Here is a 22,186-nt window from a genome sequence, read left to right as displayed (position 1 = left end):
ATTTGGAACAAGCCAGCCTAACTCAATTTTCCCTCCCAGCGTTGCCACATAGAGACCTTCCACTTGGCAGCTGAAAGATGGGCTCAGCTCTGAGCTGGACTTAGAACTTCTTTCCCCAGTATTACAATCCATCTTCCTCTGCCCTCGTTCAAGAGCTTCAGAAGTCATGGAGGGGGCCGTCTGGCCCTCTGCCTCCCGGCTCTGTCTTGAGGGGAAAATACCCCTCTCTTCCTAGCAGAGCCTCTCCAGGCTCCTTATGACCACCATCCTGAAACACAGGAAATTGAACTTCCTAGAAAAGGCAAATGAGTCTGCCATGGAGCAGTCTGCCCTGGACAGAGGGAATGGCTCCCATCTGGGATGCGACTGCACGTTGCTGATGTGGACCCTAACGGGACGGCAGGAGAACCAAGCTGACTGGACTCTCACGGCCGATAAACATGACTACATGCCTGCTGAGGGCTGTGCATCAGGAACAGAAAAGTTATGAAGAAGCAAAGACTGTCAGCACAGGTGGGGTGAGGGGGAACCTTGAGACCCCAAAACCAACATGCTCACCTTACAGATGCAGCCACTAGACCCAGAAAGGATGTGGCACTCTTAGTGCTATGGAACCGGGGGGGGGCAGCCCCAGTGATTTCCGAAATCTCAGGTCAAGGCTCACCCACAGCCCTTGGGGAAGTTTAGGGGATGCCTTTAATGGGTGCGTCGTCAGTGGAGGCCTATGGTAAATTTTCAATGACAGCTGCCATTTCCCGAGGGCCCGAGAGGGTACCTGACATCTAATTCCTAAAACAGCCCTGATACAAGGAAATGTACACTCAGAATCAGGCCCAAGGTCATACAACCTTGCATCACAGATGCAAGGTGAATCCAGTTTGGTTTTGACCACAAACCCAACTGTGCTGTGTTGCCTTGCTATCCCGTGACCTCCTTTAGCCCTCCCCCAAAATGGAGCCATCTCTAAGAAGCCAGAGTGGGTCCAAATGAAAACCCGTGGTCCCATGATGCAAAACTGTCTCTCTCTCTCTAAGTAGGATCCAAAGTGTGTGTGTGTGTGTGTGTGCGCGTGCACGCGCATGCACCCATTTACACACATGCAGAAGAAAGGACACATCTAAATGCCAAGTGATTTTTAAATTTTCTTCTTTATCAATTTCTGTTTTTCCAAAATATTAAAACAGACAGTTCTTATAAATCTGAAATCAATTTTTTTAAATTGTGGCAAAATACACAGGACATAAAATTTACCATCTTAACTATTTCCAAGGGCACAGGTCAGAGGCATTAAAGTACATTCGCATTACTGTGCCACCATCACCATCACCATCCGTCTCGGGAATATTTTGCATCTGGCAAGACAGAAACTCTGTACCCATTCAACATCATTGCCCCTGAAAACCGCCATTCTACTTCCTGTCTCCATGAATTTGCTTCTTCTAGGTACTCCAAGTGCAATCACAGTATTTGTCCTTCTGTGTCTGGGCTTACTTCACCCAGTGTAATGTCCTCGAGGTTCCTCCAGGCTGTAACCTGTGTCACACTCTCCTTCCTTTTTCCTGCATGGACATCCCACATTCTGTTTATCCATTCAACTGTCCACGGACACTTGGGTTGCTTCCACTTTTTTTTTTAGATTTACTTATTTATTAGAGAGAGAGAAAGAGCACAAGTGGGGGGAGGGGCAGAAGGCGAAGGAAAGAATCTCAAACGGACTCCATGCCCATCGCAGAGCCTGACACAGGGCTCGATCCCACGACCCTGAGATCACGACCTGAGCCAAAACCAAGAGTCAGACACTCAAGCAACTAAGCCACCCAGGTGTTCCTGTTTCTACTTTTGACTATTGTGAATAATGCTGCTATGAACATGGGTATACAAAGAGTTTTTTTAAAGCACCCAAACTTCTTAAATCCTGAAGTATATTTTCAGAATGTGCCGCTGTAGATTAAAATCAGGATATGTCTTCTATTAACCCCAGCCTGGAAAACGAGCCAATTCTATCCTGGGGTCTACACATTTTGCCTTCTGCCTTTAAACACCTTTAAACCAATGGTTTTCAACCCTGGCTATACATTAGAATCAGCTGGGTTTTTTTTAAAATACTGATGTCCAGGCCCAGCTGAAGACGTTTGAATCCCAATCTCTGGGTTCGGGAGAGGATGTTTTTCAAAGCTTCCCCTCTCCCCAGTTATTCTGCAGAGGAACCACTACTATAAACTCTCTTCTTTGGGGGCCCCTTCATTTTATTTCAAAAATCTCTGCCCCATGAAGAACTCCTTTTTCCCATCAAAAGTGAAGAAGTTTTGCTGGCCAGTCAACCACCTTAGTCATTTGCCTGATTATGTCCCAACCAGAAACCCTCATGGCACAGCTCTGCCTCTTCCTGTGCAAGCCTTTTCTAATTGTGCAATAAGAACCCGCCTCTTTCTTGGAAAGAATGTCGCTATGCGTAAGCAGGTAAGGAGGCATTTCTGGGCTTACTCAGTCCTTAAGGGAATTATAATCTAGTCCTTTTAAGGCAGCAGGAATGGGAAGAGAGAGAGAGCCAAGATGGGGTCCCAGACCTCTCCAGGCCAGGAGGGAGGCTGCTGAGGAGGCTGGTTCCCCGGACTCACTGGAGGAGACAGAGCACCTGGGCCATGCTCACATTCCTCTGATCCTAAAACACCCCCAGGCCCTGGCCTCCCCCATTCTCACCCAGGACTCGCAGGCGCTTCCTTTGGTGTGTCCTGATGACAGCCGGTGTGTCTCTGTCCAGTTCTATATTCAATCATTTCCCCTCTGTAACCAGGACGCTAGAAGGCATCTCTGTGCTGCCACACTCTCTGATCGCTCAGTTCTCAACAATAGAGGGTGTCGCTAAAAGGGGAGCATCGTTACTTCCTCTACAAGATGAGTTCTAAACATCTCAGTCAGAAGCTTCACAACCAAAATGGCCGCAGCAGGACATACCCTAGGACAGTTTCGCTCTCCGCTGCTCTCCCACCGGGCTTTCCTCTCCTGGGGGGGCAGCCCTGGGGCTCCAAGGCCCTTCACCTCACCTTGGGGCTCTTCTGCCTTTTTGGGAAGAGCCCTCCAAATGGGATATTGGAAGACATCCAGACTACAGTCCCAGCAGCAGCTTCATGCTCCCCAGGACTGGCCCGCCGGAGACCTGAGAACCGGGCCCTTTGGAGGTCCTGCATCTGAAGGGCTGGGACATGTCTGGATGCTGATGTGCAGGTCAGCTCTGTTCCCCAGGGGCTGCTTCTCCTTCCACACGAAATGCTAATATAACAGAATGCCAAACGGTGCTGGGGGACAGGAACCACAGCAGGAGTTCAAAGGAGACAATGAGTGTGAGCTCAAGGGGCTAGGGTGCCTGCAGAGCGCCCACAGAGCATGGGGCGACCCCAGCGGCGGGAGACAGGGAAGGATATGATGTAGCCGGGCCTAACAGGAAGGGAGAGGGCACCCTGCCCAGGAGACAGGCCCTGCCTGGGTGTGGCTGGGATGAGCAAGCCCACCTCTGAACTCTTCTCTGCCCTCTCAGGCATGCTGGCCCCCCAAAGTACTTGGCGCCATGAGAGCTGATCAGAATCTACCCTAAGAAGTGTGGAAGTGTGAGGGGTAAGGAAAATGAAGACCAAACTCCCGAATAATGCAGCAGAACACCTACAAAGAGCAGACTAAGCTGAAGCCGGGGAACTCAGGCAGGCATGTCTCTGACATCTCTCTGACCAGGGAACCCAAAATACGCATTTGTCTATCTTATGCAGCAAATCCTTTTGGAGTGCCTACTAAGCATTAGCAATGACGTGCTCCCAAATTGTCTCCAGGTTTTCGTGCCCTCTTCCTCATGACTTCCCACTCACAAGGTGCTTGAGTCCAGACCCAGAGGACACCCTTCTGCAACATCGAAAAGAGACAGGAGGGGAGACACTGAACATGATTTGTATCACCTCTTCAGTACCTCTTTTAGGCAGTGGTGAGACGGCTCTGCACATTTTATGGGTAAAGAAACAGAAGCAGAGAATAGCAGAGATGGAGTTCAAATGGACCTCACGCATCAATAAATTATGTTTGCTAAGCAGAAGTGTCTGCCCGTGGATGAAGCCAGGCCTGCAGGAGTAGGGAAGGCGAGCCGGGCAGGAGGACTATTTAGCGATGCCATCACTAAATGAAAGTGTATTGGTCACTGGGAGGGAGCTAGCTCCTGCAGCCCAGGCCTGTGGTTGGATCCATTTTTGAGCCTGTTTACGTAAGAGAAGGAGCACAGTATAACCGAAAGGGCATAGGGATGTGGACACAGATGGACTTAGGTTCATTTTTAGCTCTGTGACTTTGGATTTCAGCTTTATAACAGGTGAGGGGAAAAAATGGCTGAAGGATTCAAAAGAACCCTGTTATTATTATCCTGGTGATACTCAATCATAGAAAACTGTTACTATTAACTTATTGCTTTCTTAAGCTTTTATCACAATTATCACAGATTTATTTACCTAGAATAAAAACCCAATAAAACTTGTGAGTTAGCTGTTGGAAGTGACTGAGGTCACTTCTCGTTGACTGTGTACTGATATGGAGCGATTTCCTATGTCCAGTTAAGTGGGGGGCAAAAACAGCCCAGAACAGAATGTGTGAGTGTTCCCATTAGGGGTGAAGACGAAGTCAGTATACATCTCTATGTTCTCTGACGTGTGGGTCTCCTTGCAGGGACAGGCCCTGGAGGCGAGGGGTGTGGAGGAGAGAGACTTTTCACAGTATGCCATTTTGTGTATTTTTTATTTTGTACTATGTGATTCTGCTACCTTTTTAAAAATACATAGAATAATTTGCTTAGAAGAACTCTGAGAAAAAAAAATAGAACTGTTACAGGGGGCTGAAAACTTTAGGTGAGCCAGCAGGAATAAATAAGTGGTGATGTGCTTCGTGGCCCAGTGGAGAGGTAGTCGCCAAGGACTCTGTCTCCCAAGAACAGTCCAGGGCCATGGAGAGGTGGCTGCAAGGAGTCCTGACTCCATCGCTCATTACAGAGCCTTGCAGGGCCAACCTCAAGATGAGCCATTCCGGCTAAGAGCCACCACCTGGAGAGGACACTTCGTAATGATTCGAATGCTCTGGTTCACACAGCACCTTTTATCCAGGAGTGCGAAGTGCTTGTGCACACCCATGAGGCCCTGAAGCCGCCCGCAGGAGAAGGGAGTGGCTCTCTACAGCTGTGAGGACCGTGGCCCTAAGGGACCTGGAGGGTAAGCACCGCCAAGCTCCCTGGGCCGCGGCTCACAGCTGAAGTCTGTCACTTCCGGCGACCCTGAGGCAATTCCCTCTCCGTGCCTCAATTTCCTTCTTTGCAATTTGAGAATATGAACAGTACTTATTTCACAAGGTTAGTGTGAAGATTAAATAATGGCCAGCATAATAACCAATATTTACTGAACCATTATTTTATGCCCAACACTGCTTTAAGCCACCTGACCCATATTTATCTGATTCCTATCCTTAATTCCTGAGTGAGGCAGCTGAGGCACAGAGAGGTGTAGGCAGAACCGGTGAGGGGGGGGACCCAGACCACTTCACATGCATCCCTGATCAGCAGGCTGACACGGAGGGCAGCCTAGAGATGGAAAAACTGAGGCACGAAGAGGCTGCCAACCCTGCTGCTCTTTCTCACATATGACCTTGAGGCCATAGATGATGACCTCTATCGACAGATGTCAGGGAAACCAAGACAAGAGGGTAAGGTGGCATCACTTCTTCTCAGCCTGAGGGCCGGGGGTGCAGGCGGTCCCTTGCAGATTGTAAGCCCCAGGTTCCCTCGAGACCAGCAACAATCACCCCCCACTCAGGACCCGGGATTCAGGGCCTTGCAGACTAACTGCAGAAAAGGTGCGAGAAAAACCTGCACAAATCCCGAGGTGCCTGGAACCTGAGAAAACTGATTATTGTTCAAAAGCCTATGGCTGCTACTGAAAAATGTAAAGAAGGGGGGGCCCTGATGAGAGGAGGGGCCGCTTGCGAAGCCAGCAGGCCCATCTGTAAATAGAGAACACGTTAGGAATGTGTAAGCAACAGCATAAATCCCTCGTCAGCTGCCTCCCTTCCTCTCCTTCACGGACAGGGCCTGGGAGGCCTTCGGCAGAGAAGGGAGGGTGGGGTTCGGCCTCTGATGGCCAGAGAGATAGCTCCCCGCCAAGGGTCTGTCACAGAGCACCGGGTAAAACAGACACACACAGAGCTTCACTCATTAACATTGGCGTTGCCATGACAATAAGCTGTTGCCAGGTAGCAGCAAACTAGGAGAAGAGTGAGAATTAGCAAAGCCTAAAAATAAAGCCGTTATGTTTCTTCCCCCGTCTAGATGTCCATGTGTAACAGGCAATAATCTCGCCTCCGCCTCGGCCGGGCCTTCTCCCCAGCCGGCCCCCACGGCTGCTTCCCGCCCGCAGCCTGCACGAGGCGGTGCCCCCCTCAACCTCCCCCCCACCCCACGCTAGGGGCCCAGAGCGCCCCTCCCCGGCTGCCGCCACCACGGGCACCTGAAGACAGGTGAGGGCTCACACCTGAAGGCCGGCTAACAAGCAGCACCAGAGAATGCCTCAGCACAAGAGCCGGGGGGCATTTTCCCCTCCTCAGGAGGTCAGCCCGGACTCCAGACGGAAGCTAGGCCCGCTCCAGGCTGTCACACATGCGCCTGACTCCTTGGCTCAGAATGACTGGGAAGTGGCAGGTGCCCCGTCCTAACTGACCGTTTCTCTCTTGGAATGTATTTAAGTAAGCCTCAGCCCCAGAGGTGTCTGTGGAAGTCAGGAGTCCAGGTTGGGCAGCATGAGTGGTTCATGGTTTCCTTTCTGTGATCCCGCCAGAAGCGCCATCATCATACTAATTCCAAAAGGTAAGATAGCGTAATGATAAAAATCATGGAGCAATTTGTAAACAGCTCCAAGGGAGAGGCAGTGGAATTACCTTCAGGGTCTTCCAGCCTGGCTCTGGGAGCAGAGGAGAAAATGCACGTGTCCAGCGGTTACAGGTTTCCTTTGTTCGTCTCTCTCATCAGACCCTAAGCTCCACAAAGGCAGAAATCACACTGAACTGTTCGCCCTCATAACCTTAGCGTCTGCTGTTATCCCAGACACACAATCCGCACACAACAAACACAGTGGGGGCAAGAGGGAGCGAGGAAGGAGCACCGCCTCAAATATGGCAGAGACTGCATTCTGGGTAAACGGCAAAGATATTAACAGTAATAATACCTGACCTAGATAAAACACCTCTCTTTCTAAAATTCTAAGCTCTGCCTTCTAAGAACCAAATCCTACTCTCTATCCCGGTCTCTAGTCTCAAAAAAAATGGTTCATCACATATACAGGTGTATCGTGCTTGAAGCAGATAAATTAAAATCCAGAATTTTGTTGGCAATAATTTCCTTTACTAGTAATTATAATAAGATTTCCTCAAATGTAGACCTGACTAATTTCTTTGAAGTATAATTTGTTTAATTCAGATAGTATGTGCTAATCTGAATCTCTACTTTGAGTGAAACCAGCAGCAACAACTAAATTTGTGGTTTCTTTCCTTCTACCAGACTCACCCTTTAGTTCTCTCCCTCTACCATGGTGGATGTGCACTCAGCAAATGCAAACAGTAGCTAATTTTAATATCAATGCAAGAAGTACGTACTTAAGAAACTAAAGTCATTATTTCTCTCACTATCACCACATAAAAATATATAACCCAGAACAGAACATAAACATTATTTCTTGGTTCTTCGACTGTTCTGGATTATCTAGCCGTTAATCCAAATGCCAGTTCCTGCCTCTGGTCCCCCAAGCTTGTGCAAATAAAATAAAAGTAGCAGAGAAAATGACAAGTAAAAGAAGGAGCAGAACAACTAGGGATTTGAGAGGAAGTCCCATTGATCATCCCACCCCCCATCCCAACCTCCGAGCAAGGCCAAACATGTACGAATTAATTTACGCTCTTGAGAGAATGAGAATCAGCAGGTAGGGTCCTACCAAATAAGTAATAGTCATGCTCATGAAGGTGGCTGTATTTCAACAACACTCCAGAGAAGTTCATATTCTTACAAAACTACAGTCACAGAAGCCATCAAGTCTGCTTTCAGCATTGTCTCTAGAGAAGTTAAAGTTCATGGACACATTCCTTCTCTTCCAAAGTCAGACCCCCAGACCTCTCCTAGAGGGACCGTGTATCCACAGTGCCTGATGTTCTCATGGCCAGGCCCAGCACAGACCAATCCGAAAATGCTACTGGAGCACAGTTTCTACAAGTGTAATATAGTGGGGTAGCACTCTGTGAACTGCAGAATCCCAAATTATATATGGCCCTGACTTGATGGCCTGGGGAGGGTTCCTAATTCAGCAAGATCTGCCTGATGGACTGCTCCCGGTGCCGAAGCTAAGGGCACCTGCATGCCAATGCCCACCCAGACCCCTGGGTTTTCAGCAGGTCCTTCACTTGACTGGTAAATAGGGCTCTTTTGAAAGCTTCATGTTCCCTTCTGCTAAAAGGTACCCGAGAGACGGCTCTCGTCATCACTACACAACCATGCTGATACATAAGATCCCAGCCTGTCCCCATTACCCATTACCTTCTTCCTTCTCTATGGCACAAAATACCCAGTTACAGCTGCAGCTTCCACTGGGAAGGGCCACTGGAAAGATGGAGATGACAAGGCATCCGGCTCCAATGTGCCTCAAGTAGAGGCTGGAGCACTGCGCTGGGCACTGCACAGGTGACCAAGAAATAGACATTGAATGACTGAATCGGTGAACGAAAAACTAACCTAGTGCTTTTTCCCCTAAAACACTTGAATTACTGGGATGCTGTCAAACTGAAACTGAAACTGAAACTCGAGCCCAGTTCTCTGAGATCCCACCAATCTAAGGTTGATCTCGTTTGCCCGTTACTGCCTTTGAGATCATATGCACCAGTGCCAAGTGTCATCGCCAGCCCTGTGAGGACTGGGTTGGGATCCACCTCTAACCTTGAAGCACCTCGCTCCACATCATTTCCCCAGACTTCAGAATCGAGGCACCCCGACCAATCCTGGGCTTCTTCATAGGAAAGGGAAGCAAGGCGAGCTACCTGCACACCCTCAGAGAAAGACAGCATAAACCCGAACACTGCTGTTATTAGCAGTATCGCCAACATCTCACTGAGGACACTCTATCACATATCACTACTTCATTCTACCCTAAGGAGTTCATATTTTCCAGCATGGCCCTGGTGAAATGAGTCTCTAAGGATGACCCTAACGAAGCTGTTGACACATAGGTAAGACCCCGACTCGGCACTAGCCATTCCCCCCAGATGTTCTGTTGCAAAAACAAGTCTGATAAAAATAAAATCACACCAAGCTAAAGATCAGATTCCTCTCCCTGCCCTTCCTTCCTTCCTGCAACAGATAAACTTGTTTTCTTACTTTGCATTTGCCATTTTTAGAAACGGGTTAAAAGTAAAATGCAAGCCTCTCCTGGAGGAAAGGAAAAGGATATCAGTCAGTCTCGCTCTCTCTTGCTCTCTCTCACTCTCTCTCGCTCTCTCTCGCTCTCTCGCTCTGTCTCCCCCGCCCCCCGTCTCTTCTCTGGCATGTGTTACTAAATTTTATATAGCTTGACTTGCTGCATCTCTGATATGAGCTGCTTATACACAACATAACCAGACACATATTTTTAAGAGTATGCATCACTTAAAATAACTGGATTTTAAACCTTCTGATTTTAGGTGAGAATTTGGTTGGAGGACTGGATGGGTCTTGGCTCTTGAGAAAGCAAGGCAATTAGCGTTTTAAAGAAATGTACGAGTAACCTTTCAGGAGGCACTGACTGAAATGTAGAAAAACCTGACCTATTTTTGCCCCACCAGACCCCCCTTGGAAAGTACAAATATCCTTCCATGGATGGTTTCCAGAGATGAGTTTTCTGAAGCTCAAGACAGTTTATTTTAAACTTCAGCTCCTTAAACTGTATTTCTAAAATATAATTAGCAATTCTTTATTCTTGGCCAAACAACTGCTAATAGAACACTGTGTGTATGGTGGTACAAACCAGTTAAGAATCTTATGAAACAATGCCCAAAATACACAGTGGCACAGACACCCTTCTCTCTGTCTCCTTCTCTCTGTCTCTCTGTCTCTCTCTCTCGGATACAAGTATGCACACAGATGGAACACCATTTGTCTTCCCAGAGCCATCAAATTTCAGGCACATGATGACTCCTCCCAGTGAATTTCTTATTATCACAACCATTCAGAGACCACTTCCAACCGTTTGTTTGTTCATGAGGATTATTGGTATTTGGGCTTTTTTTTTTTTTTAACCATACTGATATATAGAAAGGATGCTTACAAAATTTTTAAAAGTATGTGATTACTGTTTTTAGGAAAACAATTCTAACAATAATACACCTCACCCCAAACCAAGACTTCTGTGGGGTATAATATGATTGGTTGCTTCTTATTGGAAGGCCTAAGGACCAGGGAGCAATCGCCCACCTGTCAGAATGGATACCGCCAGCCAGGAGAGCTGGCCCAGGGCTCTGGAACCCTCTGCCCTGCTAGGCGTAGATCTACTTACTGGATACAGGGGAGGTCCAGGGGTCTGATGCAAGGGCCTCAGATAGTGGGGACACTTGGATCAGAGTAATTCAAATGCTCAAAGTAGTTGGAAAAGGAACCACATTTCTCCATTATTTCTATGCGTGGGCAGGGGAGGCAGGGGGTACTCGGGCCCTAAGTTAGATCCTCAGGTTAAGCCAGGTGGAACAACCTCAAAAAAACAAACAACAACAAAAAAAAACCCCAAAACCAAGGTATTTGTTATGGGGGAAACACATTTTTCTTCTGGGGTGGAGTGAGGAGAGGGAGATAACCTGACTTCATTGGCTAACTCACCCCAGGGGTTCCAATTTGGGCTGATCTTCTGCCACTAGCTACAGTAAGTACAAACTGATCATGACATATTAAGACACCTCCATATTGGTTGGTAAATGGCCATTTCCCTGAGTTTCCCAAATGCCCTGCACCACCCAGGCCCCCTTCCTCAGGCCCCCCGGATCTTCCCTTGAATCCACTAAACAGAGAGTTTATGCCAGGCAGGGCAGAAGTCTCCAGAACCCTGCACCAGCTCTCCTAGCCAGTGGTAGCCATTCTGATGAGTGCTGCCAGACCAGCTATTAATAATGTGTGAAGCCCTAGTCGTGGTCTTGCCTTAAGACCATCTCAGCTAACATAGCTATCCTGGCCAAAGCCATGCTGACCTCTTGGGCACACATCATCTTCCCTCTTTTGAACAGTGCTCTCTCTAGCTGTCCCTCTCTTTCAGCATGCTGTAACTCTTTTATTTGAATTATGCTGTGTGTGTGTGTGTGTGTGTGTGTGTGTGTGTGTGTGTGTGTTCAACGTACATGTCTTCTCATTCTTCTCCATAAAGAGATGGGAGGCTGGCATCATACAATGTTTTATGTTTCTTGGCTTACCACTTTATATTTAACACAGTACCTGGTGCATTATAGGTATTTGAGGAATGTTCACCGGAAGAAAACTTTTTTTTTAATTTAATTATATTATGTTAGTCACCATACAATACATCAACTTCTAAAGCCTAACATTCCAACAGCCATCGCCTATACGTTGATTCCTATCCTAACCAAGCCCTGTCATTCTCAAAGCCCCTGCAGGTCTAGTCCCCTCCATGAAACCTCTCCAGAATCTCCCCCCACCCAAGTGATTCTGCTTTTTCTAATCCCTATAGAATCAACAGACCAGACTGCACACTCCAACACCTGATTTAACTGTATACCATCTTATGTTATGTTCCTTATGAGAAAGTTCAATTCTTGTTGTTTGTCTTATCAGCCCAACTAGACTATACATTCTTTGAAGATAAGGACCACATGGGAAAAGGCACATTTTGGTAATCTGTTTCTGAAAGTCAGATGTGCTGTGCGAAATGGTAACCTATTTCCCATTATTTTACATAGGAAAAATTATAATGTTTTGCTTTACATCAACCCCAAACCAAAACATATTATAATGTATTTCCTAAAATGTAAGCAAAGTACAGCACATAACTATCATATAAACTATCACATTAGGATGTAAAGTGTTTAAAATAGCCCTTCCTGATCTCTCAGTTGAATGTGCAGAAGCCAGTCACCTGGTTTCTCCCAGAGCTTTAAAAGGGCCCAAATGGATGACCTCCTTCTAGGAAGGTTGGCAGTCAGGAAAAGGGAAAGGAAGAGTGTGTTGGGTTGTGATGGGGGTTGGAAAAGCTGTCTGGTCTACCTCGCCATTACACTGGCTTTGCAAATCCTCCAACATATACGGCCAAGACTCCTCCCCTGGGGAATGGATCAGTGTTCCTTGGATGTAGTCACATGACTCTCTTAGCCCCCCCAAAACAGCCCCAAAGCACATCCCTTTTATTGGCATTATGTGGGCTCTATAAAACATCTACAAATGTTTCTCATGTTTCACCAATTGTATTGTAAGATAACTTGAGACTTTTCTTTAAAATGTTATATTGAGTTTGAGGGCTATCAATATACACTTTTCCTATATAAATATCAACTGAAAATCACTTTACTCAGAGCTGTTTATAAAATATGAAACAGAGATATTAGAAGCAAAGATATATTCCCCCCAGGAATATGTCAACAGGGGAGACATTCTATAGGAAAAACGTGCTTCTTCTGAATCTTTACCACCTTAGCACAATGATGGGTACATGCCATGTGCACCATATGTACCTAAGGACGAAGAGTTAGTATATTTGCTCATTGACTACAGACCAGGTTGGGGAGCAGGAGAAATCTGGAATTGGCCATGCTAGCTATTCAAAAGAGAAGAAGAACTAAAAACCAACACTCACTGGACCCTGAGTATGAGGGAGGCACACATGTCAGCTCAGTGAATATTCATGAAACCCCAGAGAGGGAGCTATCACCAGCCCCATTTCACAGGTAAAAATACAGACTGCATAAACAACTTGGTTAAGATCCACACAGCCAGTCAGTGGTGAAATCTAGAATCCCAAGTGGGCTTAATGGCAAACCTGAGCCCTTTGCCTCCTCCCAGGTCAGAAGCACACTCAACCCCCAGGTGCTGCCATTCTCTCAATGTCTCATTTTATTTTTGAAAATACTACCCTGTGCTTCTGAAATCACTCATCTACATCGTATAAGTTGTCAACTGGCCTTCTTCCCTCTGGATCTCATCCCAAGGCCTGGATTCTACAGCGCATGGCGCTCCTATGGAAGCACTAGATCTCAAGTGGGCTACTTGATTTACAGGGAGTAGTCCCAGGTTTGTCCAGCTCGCCCTCCTGCCTCTCTGAGTAACCCCAAGTCAAGGCTAATCCCCAACACAGACCATGTATACCAAACCCTCTGCCTACCCCCTTATTCAAAATCATCAACCCAAGAGGAGTAGACTGTCACCATTTATTCATCCCACAACTATTTCTTAGCTGCCAGCCTTGGGGCTAAGTACTGGGGATACTGCAGTGGAGAGAAGATAGGGTCCTCAACCTCACCCAGCTACTGGGGTGACAGAAAATCATACAAATAAATACATAATTACAGATTGTTTTAAGTTCTATAAGAGACAAGAGCAAGAGGAAAGGGCAATATAGGGCAAGATAAAAGGTTATAACAGGAAAGAGGATTTAGAATAGGAGCTTAGGGAAGACTTGTCAGATGAAGTGACATTTAATGAGACCTGAATAGAAGGATAAGAAAGAGAAAGCCAAATTAAGAGTGAGCGCCTCTGGGTTGTCGGCCTCCTCCCTGTAACCACCACGACCTGCCACCTCCCAAACCCCCGCCTCCACCAGCCTATCTCCAAGTTGGCACTGTGAGAACCCAGCCTCTCAAGGCGGGGGTGGGAGGGCACCTTGAACTTCCACACACAGAGGTTTCCCAGTTGAGTGTGTGGAAGCCTGTCACCTGGTTTCACCCAGCCCTTTAAAGGAGCCCAAGTGTATGACCTTCCAGGATGGTTGGTGGCCAAAGAAAGGGAAGGGATGAGGAGAGATATATTGTGGAAAACGACCCTGGCTTCGCAAATCCTGCAGGACACGTGGCCAAGACCCCCATCCTCTGAGAAGGTATGGATGTTCTCTGGTGTGTGTGTGTAGAAAGTTTTAAATATGCATTCAGAGAGAAATGTAACTCGTCTGGTTCTGATTCATTCAAAACTCATCAAATTTGTTTTGCAAGCGCTGTTTGATGTCCAAAAAAACTGCCAAGCCTCCCCAACCCTAGACCCCCGTTTGAAGTGGTGGGTGTGCAGACGTCACATGCCCGCCTGGGCACTGAAGAACAGAGCCTGGGGCTCTGCTCCCTGAGATTTGGTAAGAAGCAGACCTGCTGTGAAGATCTTCCAGTCACAATACCCCACGCGACCCCCTCGGGCTCTGTTTAGCAATGTCTCTGGTGTGAAAATGTATCCAGAACACATGAGTGAAAGGCCCACGGGTGTGCAGGGAGAAGGGGAGTTGGGGGGGACAATAATCAATGTTTATTTCATTTGTTTGCTGACTGACACTGGAATGTGTCAGCAGCCAGGTGAACAAAAAAAAAGTGTCCTCCTCCTCCAGAGTCAGAAAACTGCCCTAAAAACAGAGGAAGGGACAGGCTTGATTGGTTCTGTGTCAAATGGACCTTCTCCACTGGGAGCAGCCTGTCCCCGAGGAGGCGGTCAGAGGTGAGGGGAGGTACTCTGGGTTGTCATCATACCTGGGTGGGGACTTAAGCGGGGGTGAAAGCCAAGGGTTCTAAACACCCTGCAATGGGTGAGACTGCCCTCACAAAGAATGGTCTCAGCCTAAATGCCCCCAGCCCTGAACGAGGGCTACTGGAAGGGGAAGAAGATGAGGCAGTAACCACGGCACACGGGCACTGGGGAAGGACAGCTCAGAGACAGGACTGTAGACACAATACCCTATGCCACCTTCTTGGTACTAGCGTGTGGCTTCTCTGACCTGATGGTCTGAAGAGTTCGGAGGCATGTCCCTTCAAGGGAAAGACTACATATGTTTCACTTTAAACAGCACCCAGTGTGGGGGCACTTGGGTGGCTCAGTCGTTAAGCGACTGCCTTCGGCTCAGGTCAAGATCCCAGGGTCCTGGGATCGAGCCCTGCATCCGGCTCCCTGCTCAGCAGGGAGTCTGCTTCTCCCTCTCTACTCCCCCTGCTTGTGTTCCCTCTCTTGCTATGTCTCTCTCTCTGTCAAATAAATAAATAAATAAAAATCTTAAAAAAAAACAGCACTCAGTGTGGAAATCAAGTCACTTGCTAAATACACCAAGGTAGGTACTCCAGGGTAAATATGCTAACTACTCCTTTCATGGGATCCCCATGATGAATCTTACCTGCATAGAAAAAAAAAAAAACCAAAACTTTTATACTACAAATAGGCTTCCTAGCCTTCTATGATGGGGCACTTAGATTTCCAGATACAAGGCATCTCTTTATGGAGAAGAGAAGTCTACCTGGGATGGCGGGCCATCTACGGGGCCTGGAACATTCTCAGGGCCTATGGCCTGTTACCCATGAGCCTCACCTCACCCTCTGCTTACAGAGAAGAAGACAACAGAGCTTGTACTTTACTCACAAAACGTTTTTAGATCAAATGAAGGGTCTAAGGATGGTGACAGGCAGGATGCTTTTCCCATGTGAAGCAAGGTCCCTTTCTCTTGTCTGCTGTGGCTGCTGAGAAGGTTGCACCATCCAGGATGAAGAAGGCAAATGAGACACCAGTGTGATTCCGAGAGGCCAAGAAGAGAACTGAAGTTCTCCTGCCCCCAAAATAATTCTCATGCCTGTTAATAAATGCTTGAAATGTCTTTAAATGATTCAAGAGAAGACTTAAAATATGAAATATCTAATATTCATGCTGGGCTATAAATGACTGCTATCTAGTTCTTTAGTTCTTGGGCAAGTTTTAACAGGGAGAAAAGCTTACAAGTGCACAATAGCACTGATTATCTGGAAGGAAAGGGGACCAAGCATCGTGAAAGTAGAAAAAAGACACGAAATGAGACGTGCGGTATCACAGGCATGCTCGGCTAAACTAGCTATGGGACACTGGGTGCGTCCCTCGCAGCATGAGCCTCAGTTTCCCTATTTGTAAACTGGAAAGACTGAGCTGCATGTTCTTAAAGCCTTCCGACTCTGAAATCCTGTCAGTCAACCCAATGATCAAAAGCAGGGACTCCACATTGTCCAGCTCAGGCAAGAAGAAGGAGAGGCCCAAGGTCAGCAATGAATCATTTCTCTAAACATTATAACTTAAAGAGGAAAAAAACCCGCCTATTTTTGCACAGGACAAAAGATTCAAAAAATGTCAATGGTCAGTATGGGCTTTCCCCAGTTGCCGCTAAGGCGCTCGGTCTTTCTGAGGGAGCTAAGGCCGCGCTGGAGTGACGCCCTCGCTTCACCCGCAGACCAGCAGCGCGCCCACGCCATGGCCTCCTTCTCGGAGCTCTCCTCCATCTACTCAGCCCTCATCCTGCATGGCGCTGAGCTGACAGTCTCAGAGGATAAGATCTATGCCCTCATTAAAGCAGCGGGTCGAAGTGGTGAACCCTTGTGGCCAGGCTTGTCTGCAGAGGCCCTGGCCAATGTCAACATCGGGAGCCTCATCTGCGAGGTAGGGGTTGGGGGCCCTGTTCCAGCAGCTGCTGCTGCACCAGCAGGAGGTCCCGCTCCGCCCACTACGGCTGCCCCAGCTGAGGAGAAGGAGCTGGAAGCAAAAGAAGAAGAATCTGAAGAGTCTAATGATGACATGGGCTTTGGTCTTTTTGACTAAACGTCTTCTGTAACACGGTCAATAAAAAACTGAACTCTTGGGGTGCCTGGGTGGCTCAGTTGGTTAAGTGGTTGACTCTTGATTTCTGCTCAGGTCATGATCTCAGTGTCATGGGATCAAGCCCTGCATCCTCATTGGGCTCCACGCTTAGTGGGGAGTCTGCTTACCCCTCCACCCCTCTCCTGGCCCGTGCTCTCTCTAAATAAATAAATCTTAAAAAAAAAAAAAAAAGGCTGAACTCTTAAAATAAATAAATAGGTGGACAGTATTCTTTGAGTCCAGGAAGACAGATGATGAAACTGGCATCACTGGCTGCCCAAAAGCCATCGTTCCTTCTCCCTGGCTGGAAAGGCCCAGATTCTGTTTGGTTGTGACACACCTCTCTCAGCAATGGAGGTAAGTCCTAATTCAACTCAACTGTCAAGACAGTACCAGTCTCCTTGCTAAAGGGACATCTGACCAACTCCTGGCCAATGAGACATGGCAGAGTCTGCTGGACACTTCTGGGAAAAGCTTCCTCGCTGTTAAGAGACACTCAGGGGAGAGATGCCTCCAGTCCCCTGGACGTTGCTGCTTCTGCCTGGGATGTCTGAAAGGGCTACAGCCATCTTACAATGTCAGGGGAGCTCTCTGAGGACAGAGCTGCCACACTGAAGACGACAGAGCAGGAAGGATCAGGAGGACCCAAGCATCGAAGTTCCTCAGGAGATGATGGGCATGATGTGGTGATAGAACAACCTGGAGCCACTTGGCGAAGTTCAAAAGGAACAAACTCACAGCAAATATCAGGAGAAACGCCTTTATGCAGCCAATACCTAACTTACAAGAGCTAAAATATTTGCTTCAGGAAAAGTTTAGAAAAGAGTTTTGGATGATAGCCTATAATATATGCTTAAGAACAATTAAGAGGACATCAAAATGCATCCCTCACCTTGAAAACTAAGAATCACACAAAATAAATACGCTGCTCTGCATGTCACCTCTTGACAGCCTTGTCAAAACGAATGCCAGCCATGGCAGCCAGGACAACAGAGCTTAGCGGGCAGGTTCTCTGACCTTTTCCCTTCGTTCTGGAATCCCTTGCGTGACCTTCCCACCCCCCACCTCTGACTCTACTGACCCCTACTCTCGTGCAGCCGAAGAGCCGCAGAGTAGAAAATGAAGAGTTTCCATCAAAAACGTTGTAGGAATTTACCTTTTCTATCAACTTCATTTCAACTTCTGTTTCTTAAAACTGAAGTCTTCCCAATTTGGTAATGGAGAAGCTCAGTGACGCCGAGAGCACCCCTAGCACACGTGCAGGGCCTACAGAATCTGGAGTTGTAAGGGATCTTGAAATGGTGAGTCATCTTCATGTCTCAATAGCCTCGGAGGGGAGGCCTCTGGTTCAGTGGAGAGCAGTACACCTCAGCAGCCTCCTCAGAAGCCACTTCCCTGGTGGGAGAGGCAGAGGTGGGGACAGGGCCATGTCGGGAGGAAGACAGGCAGGCAGCTCCCCAGCTGCCTTTAAAGATACTTTTGGCTGAACTGCCAAGTCAGAGTGTTTTGTCCTAAAGGGCGAAGGCACAACACAAGCACCTTCCTTTCTGAGGGTGCCCTTCCCTCCTGCCTCAGCCGTCTGCGCACGCATACGCAGCCTTGAAAGTAACTCTCCACGCCATGGTCAGCGCTCCAATTTCAAGGCCATCTCACCCTCTGGGGCAGGCAAACCGCAAAATGACAGAAGATCATTTCCATACAAGGGCCTTCCGGTAGTAAAAATTCATTTAGGAGGAAATAAATTTGAACTGAATTTACTAAACCCAAAAAATGTAAATCAGGGGAACATTCCTAATGAAACTGCAGCTTGGTCTGAAGTTACCTTAAAGTTGCATTTCAAGATACAGGTTCGTTTCTGCACTGAACTGATTTACTGCATGGTTATTTACAGAAGCCCAGGTTCTACTAAAGGATCCTTGGAATGTCAGATTTTGAAATTAATAAAAATTCATTTCAGTTTGGTGCTTCTGGTTCAAAAATTAATCATCCTCCAGTTTGGTCCTATTCAATCACTGATTTAAATGTAGGAGAAAACTTCACTTATCTGAATGTTTTTGGAGGAAGAGGAAGGAAGAAAGTCTTGTCTAAATTGATGGAAAAAAATCCGAATGGCTGATTTTTTTAAGAAAATGGTTCTAGTACTTGTAGAATTGAACATATAATAAGCTAAGATTTAAATGAACACTAATAAGTAAAATTGAGTTAGTCACTGAAAAATTACAATCCATAATAGGCTCTTATTACATAATAATGAATTACATTATATCACTGAGTCTTAATTTTTTAAATCAATGGGAAACACAGTCTGTGTCAGAATTCCTGGGGTACAATTTGAATTTAAGTTACACAGCATTCAGGATTTAATTGGGCATTTCCGATGGTCAGTGAGTAGCTTTAGTAAATGCAAGATGCAGGGAAGCAGGAGAGGGAGACAGGGGGAGAAGGAGGGGGAGAGTAGGAAAGAGGGGGAGAGGGAGAGGGAGGGAGGACAAATGAGGAGGGAGGGAGGGGGGAGTGGGGAGGGAGGGGAGAGTTGGGTGAGAAGGGGAGGAAAGGGAGGGAGAGAGGCAGAGAGAGGGGATCCACCCAGGGAAGAATAAATTCTTAAGTTGGGAATCTCAATTTACAAGTCTTGGTAGAGAAATCAGCCAAGAGAGTGCAGGGATTTAAATTTCCTAAGAGCATATTGTGCCCAGTCTGGGCTGTAGTGGGACCTTACTGCAGTCTCCTTGTTCTGACCACTTTAGCTCCCATCTTAGAAGAACAGGGTGGTGCCCCTGGAGGAAGGGGTGCTTTGGGCCAGCCTGTGCCTGGTAGAAAGCCAGGTGCACTGGTGGGCGTGGGACTGCTGACCTGGAAAGGACCAGAAGCTGTTTTGTGGGGCAGGCCCAGCCCATCCATTCTGAACCAGAAGGCAGCCTGCCAACAGGTTCTGTCCTGCTCAAAACTACAGAGGCTCTAACGTCCTCCCTGCCTGCTACCTCACCTTGTTCCTATCAGCTCTGGACCTGCTGGTCCATGGGATATTTACAAGACCCTGGAAGAAAGGCTCACGGGAGACGGCAAGAGCTACACATACAAGAACCCTCAACTGTAGCGCTCTCCTTGCTGCCTCCCCAGACGAGGCCAGAGAGCTCCAGGAACCTCTCACTCCTTCCTCACGTCCCTCTTATCAGAGTAAAGATTAATCGGACATCCTGCTTTTACACTTCAGTGTAAATGTGTTTATGTTCTGGCTGGGACTGCTGACGGCCTTCCAAAAGTGGTTCAAGACAGAGGGAGTCTGCAAGTGCAATTCTATACTCCTCATTTGCAGAAATACTATTTTCCATTATGATTCATGGTAATAGGGAGTGTTTCAGCTGTGTTATGGGTTAAGCAGGCCAGCCTGGAAATCTAAATGCCATTTACAATTTTCTACATTTAAAACACCAACCTAACAATGAATAAAAGAGCAGTTCAAAAATTGGGGACCATCTGAAATTGTTTTTGGGTGAAAAACTCAACATCTCTTACCAATGGGACTCAATGCAGGCTTTCCCTACATCTAAGCTAGGAAATCTTGACGATCCTTTATCACAGTTTATCACCTGGATTCATTAATTCCTACTAAGAATGTGGTTAACTGTAGAGTGAGCTGGCAAATCACAGGTCTTCGGGGTAGATGGACAAGAGGAGCTTCCTGAAACAACAGGAGGGCTCTGGACTCCTTGTCCCAACTATACTGCATTCAGTCAGTCTGGCAGATGAGCTGTCAGAAGAGAGGCTGAGTCTTACGAGTTCCATATTCCAAAAGAAAGCCCTGGTCTACCACAGCCTGCTCTTGAAGACACAAGTACCAGGGATGGTACACCTGGGGGCCCACCCGATCTAAATTCTCTGGAATTTGGCCTTAGAGGTCTCTGTCTTCCAAGGGTTGGGAGCCCATTGACATAAAATGAAGGGGTTTGCTGCTTGGGACCCCTCCTGACCTGTCACACAAGTTTCTGAGTTTGGAGCTGAGAGGAGGAACCTTACCACTTTGACATTCACTATCTCTAGCAGGCTTGAAATGCAGGGTAGAGAATTAGATGTATAATCTTGTGGCTCCCTAAGAACCATGTCCCTGTTCAGTTTTGGATGCTAGCCCATCCACCCCCCCCTTATCCTCATCTCTACCCCCGTTTCCTATAGTAATGGTTTCCTATCTTTGGCACTAACACCTTTCACTTTGTCCAAGACTAGAAAACATTTTGATAGAAGGCAATTTTTTTCTTGTGACAACAATGTTTCCTAAAGGAAGCTGGCTCTGAAATGACAGAGATGTCAAATCTCAGACATATGTAGCTGTTGACAGTCTTAAGCACATCTAATCCAATCCCATCTTTACCGAGGGAGAAACTGAGGCCCAGAGGGGCAGCAACAGTGGCACAGCCACGATCCCAAGCCCTGTTCTCCCTCCTGTCCTGTGGGAAACCATGACTTCTTAGTTCTGAGTCCTGGCTCCACAGAGAGGGTCTCACCCAGGCTCCGCTCTCCAGCCATGGGATCAGGGCAGGCTTAAGGACCACCCCCCGCCAGGCTTTGAGGTATGCACACCCACTCCCCTTGAGTTGCTGTCTGGACTACATAACAAAGGTGTGTACAACACAGAGCACAGTGCCAGGCACATGAGGACTATTACTGTTATCCCCGCTATCATTATCAGTGATTTAAAAACACACACACACATCTCTTCTTTCATTAAGGGAAGGGTATTTGGTTCATTTGCAAGACATTAGAACATATTCTCTATCTTGGTAACTTGAAACTTTTCTACCAGATCCCATCATAAGCAAAAAAAGACATCCTAGTCAGTGTTTGCTCTTGGGAGTAAATTGTCCCCAAGTGTCCTCACAGGACCTTTGTTTGGAAAGTGTTCCTACTTTCCCCGAGGGTGGTATTTTTCAGCTTTCCCAGTGTAGGATGCAGGGTAGAACCTGATGAGCCTGAGGGCAAGAAAGCCAGGGACATCTCCCAGGAGTGTTCGATGGCAGGGTCAGGACGCAGGGAATGAGTATGCCTGCATTGGAAAATGCGAGAGGGTCAGAAGGGGCATAAGTGTTCCTGGACAAAAAAGTTTATCAAATAGATGAGGCCCCAAACTCCTCCAGTCACTGAAACATGGCATTCATAGTGGGAAAGAAAATAAGACTATCACAGAGCAGGAAAGGGGAAGGGGGGAAAAACAGGCAAAAACCCCAAAAAGAGGCAAAATGTGTCAATGAAAAACATTTATCAGGAAATCTCCATGAGAAGGAACTGTCCACAGACAGAATGGGAGAAACAAAGCTTACCAGCACATATGAAAAG

The 22,186-nt window shown here is 47.2% G+C and overlaps 2 protein-coding genes across 3 annotated transcripts in view; one reads left to right on the top strand and one right to left on the bottom strand.

Moving 5' to 3' along the window:
* The window catches only part of CACNA1C (calcium voltage-gated channel subunit alpha1 C), a 650,688-nt gene that overhangs the window by 494,358 nt on the left and 134,144 nt on the right, over nucleotides 1-22,186 (bottom strand).
* LOC113921761 (60S acidic ribosomal protein P1-like) lies at nucleotides 16,472-16,816 on the top strand. 2 transcript variants are annotated; one of them, XM_027592955.1, is made up of 2 exons: nucleotides 16,472-16,537; nucleotides 16,619-16,816. In XM_027592955.1, exons 1-2 carry the CDS (start codon nucleotides 16,472-16,474, stop codon nucleotides 16,814-16,816), a joined length of 264 nt encoding a protein of 87 aa, XP_027448756.1. The 2 variants fall into 2 exon arrangements, with proteins under 2 accessions (XP_027448756.1, XP_027448755.1); XM_027592954.2 differs by having other exon boundaries at nucleotides 16,472-16,816.

Source organism: Zalophus californianus, chromosome 9 (genome assembly GCF_009762305.2).
Source record: "Zalophus californianus isolate mZalCal1 chromosome 9, mZalCal1.pri.v2, whole genome shotgun sequence".
NCBI classification, from domain to species: domain Eukaryota; kingdom Metazoa; phylum Chordata; class Mammalia; order Carnivora; family Otariidae; genus Zalophus; species Zalophus californianus.
The sequence above is the reverse complement of the archived record's forward strand: the minus strand, read 5'-3'. Positions and strand labels throughout refer to the sequence as shown.

Excerpts from the sequence above, each read along its gene's own strand:
- LOC113921761 (XM_027592954.2), top strand. The coding sequence starts at position 16,472 with ATGGCCTCCTTCTCGGAGCTCTCCTCCATCTACTCAGCCCTCATCCTG.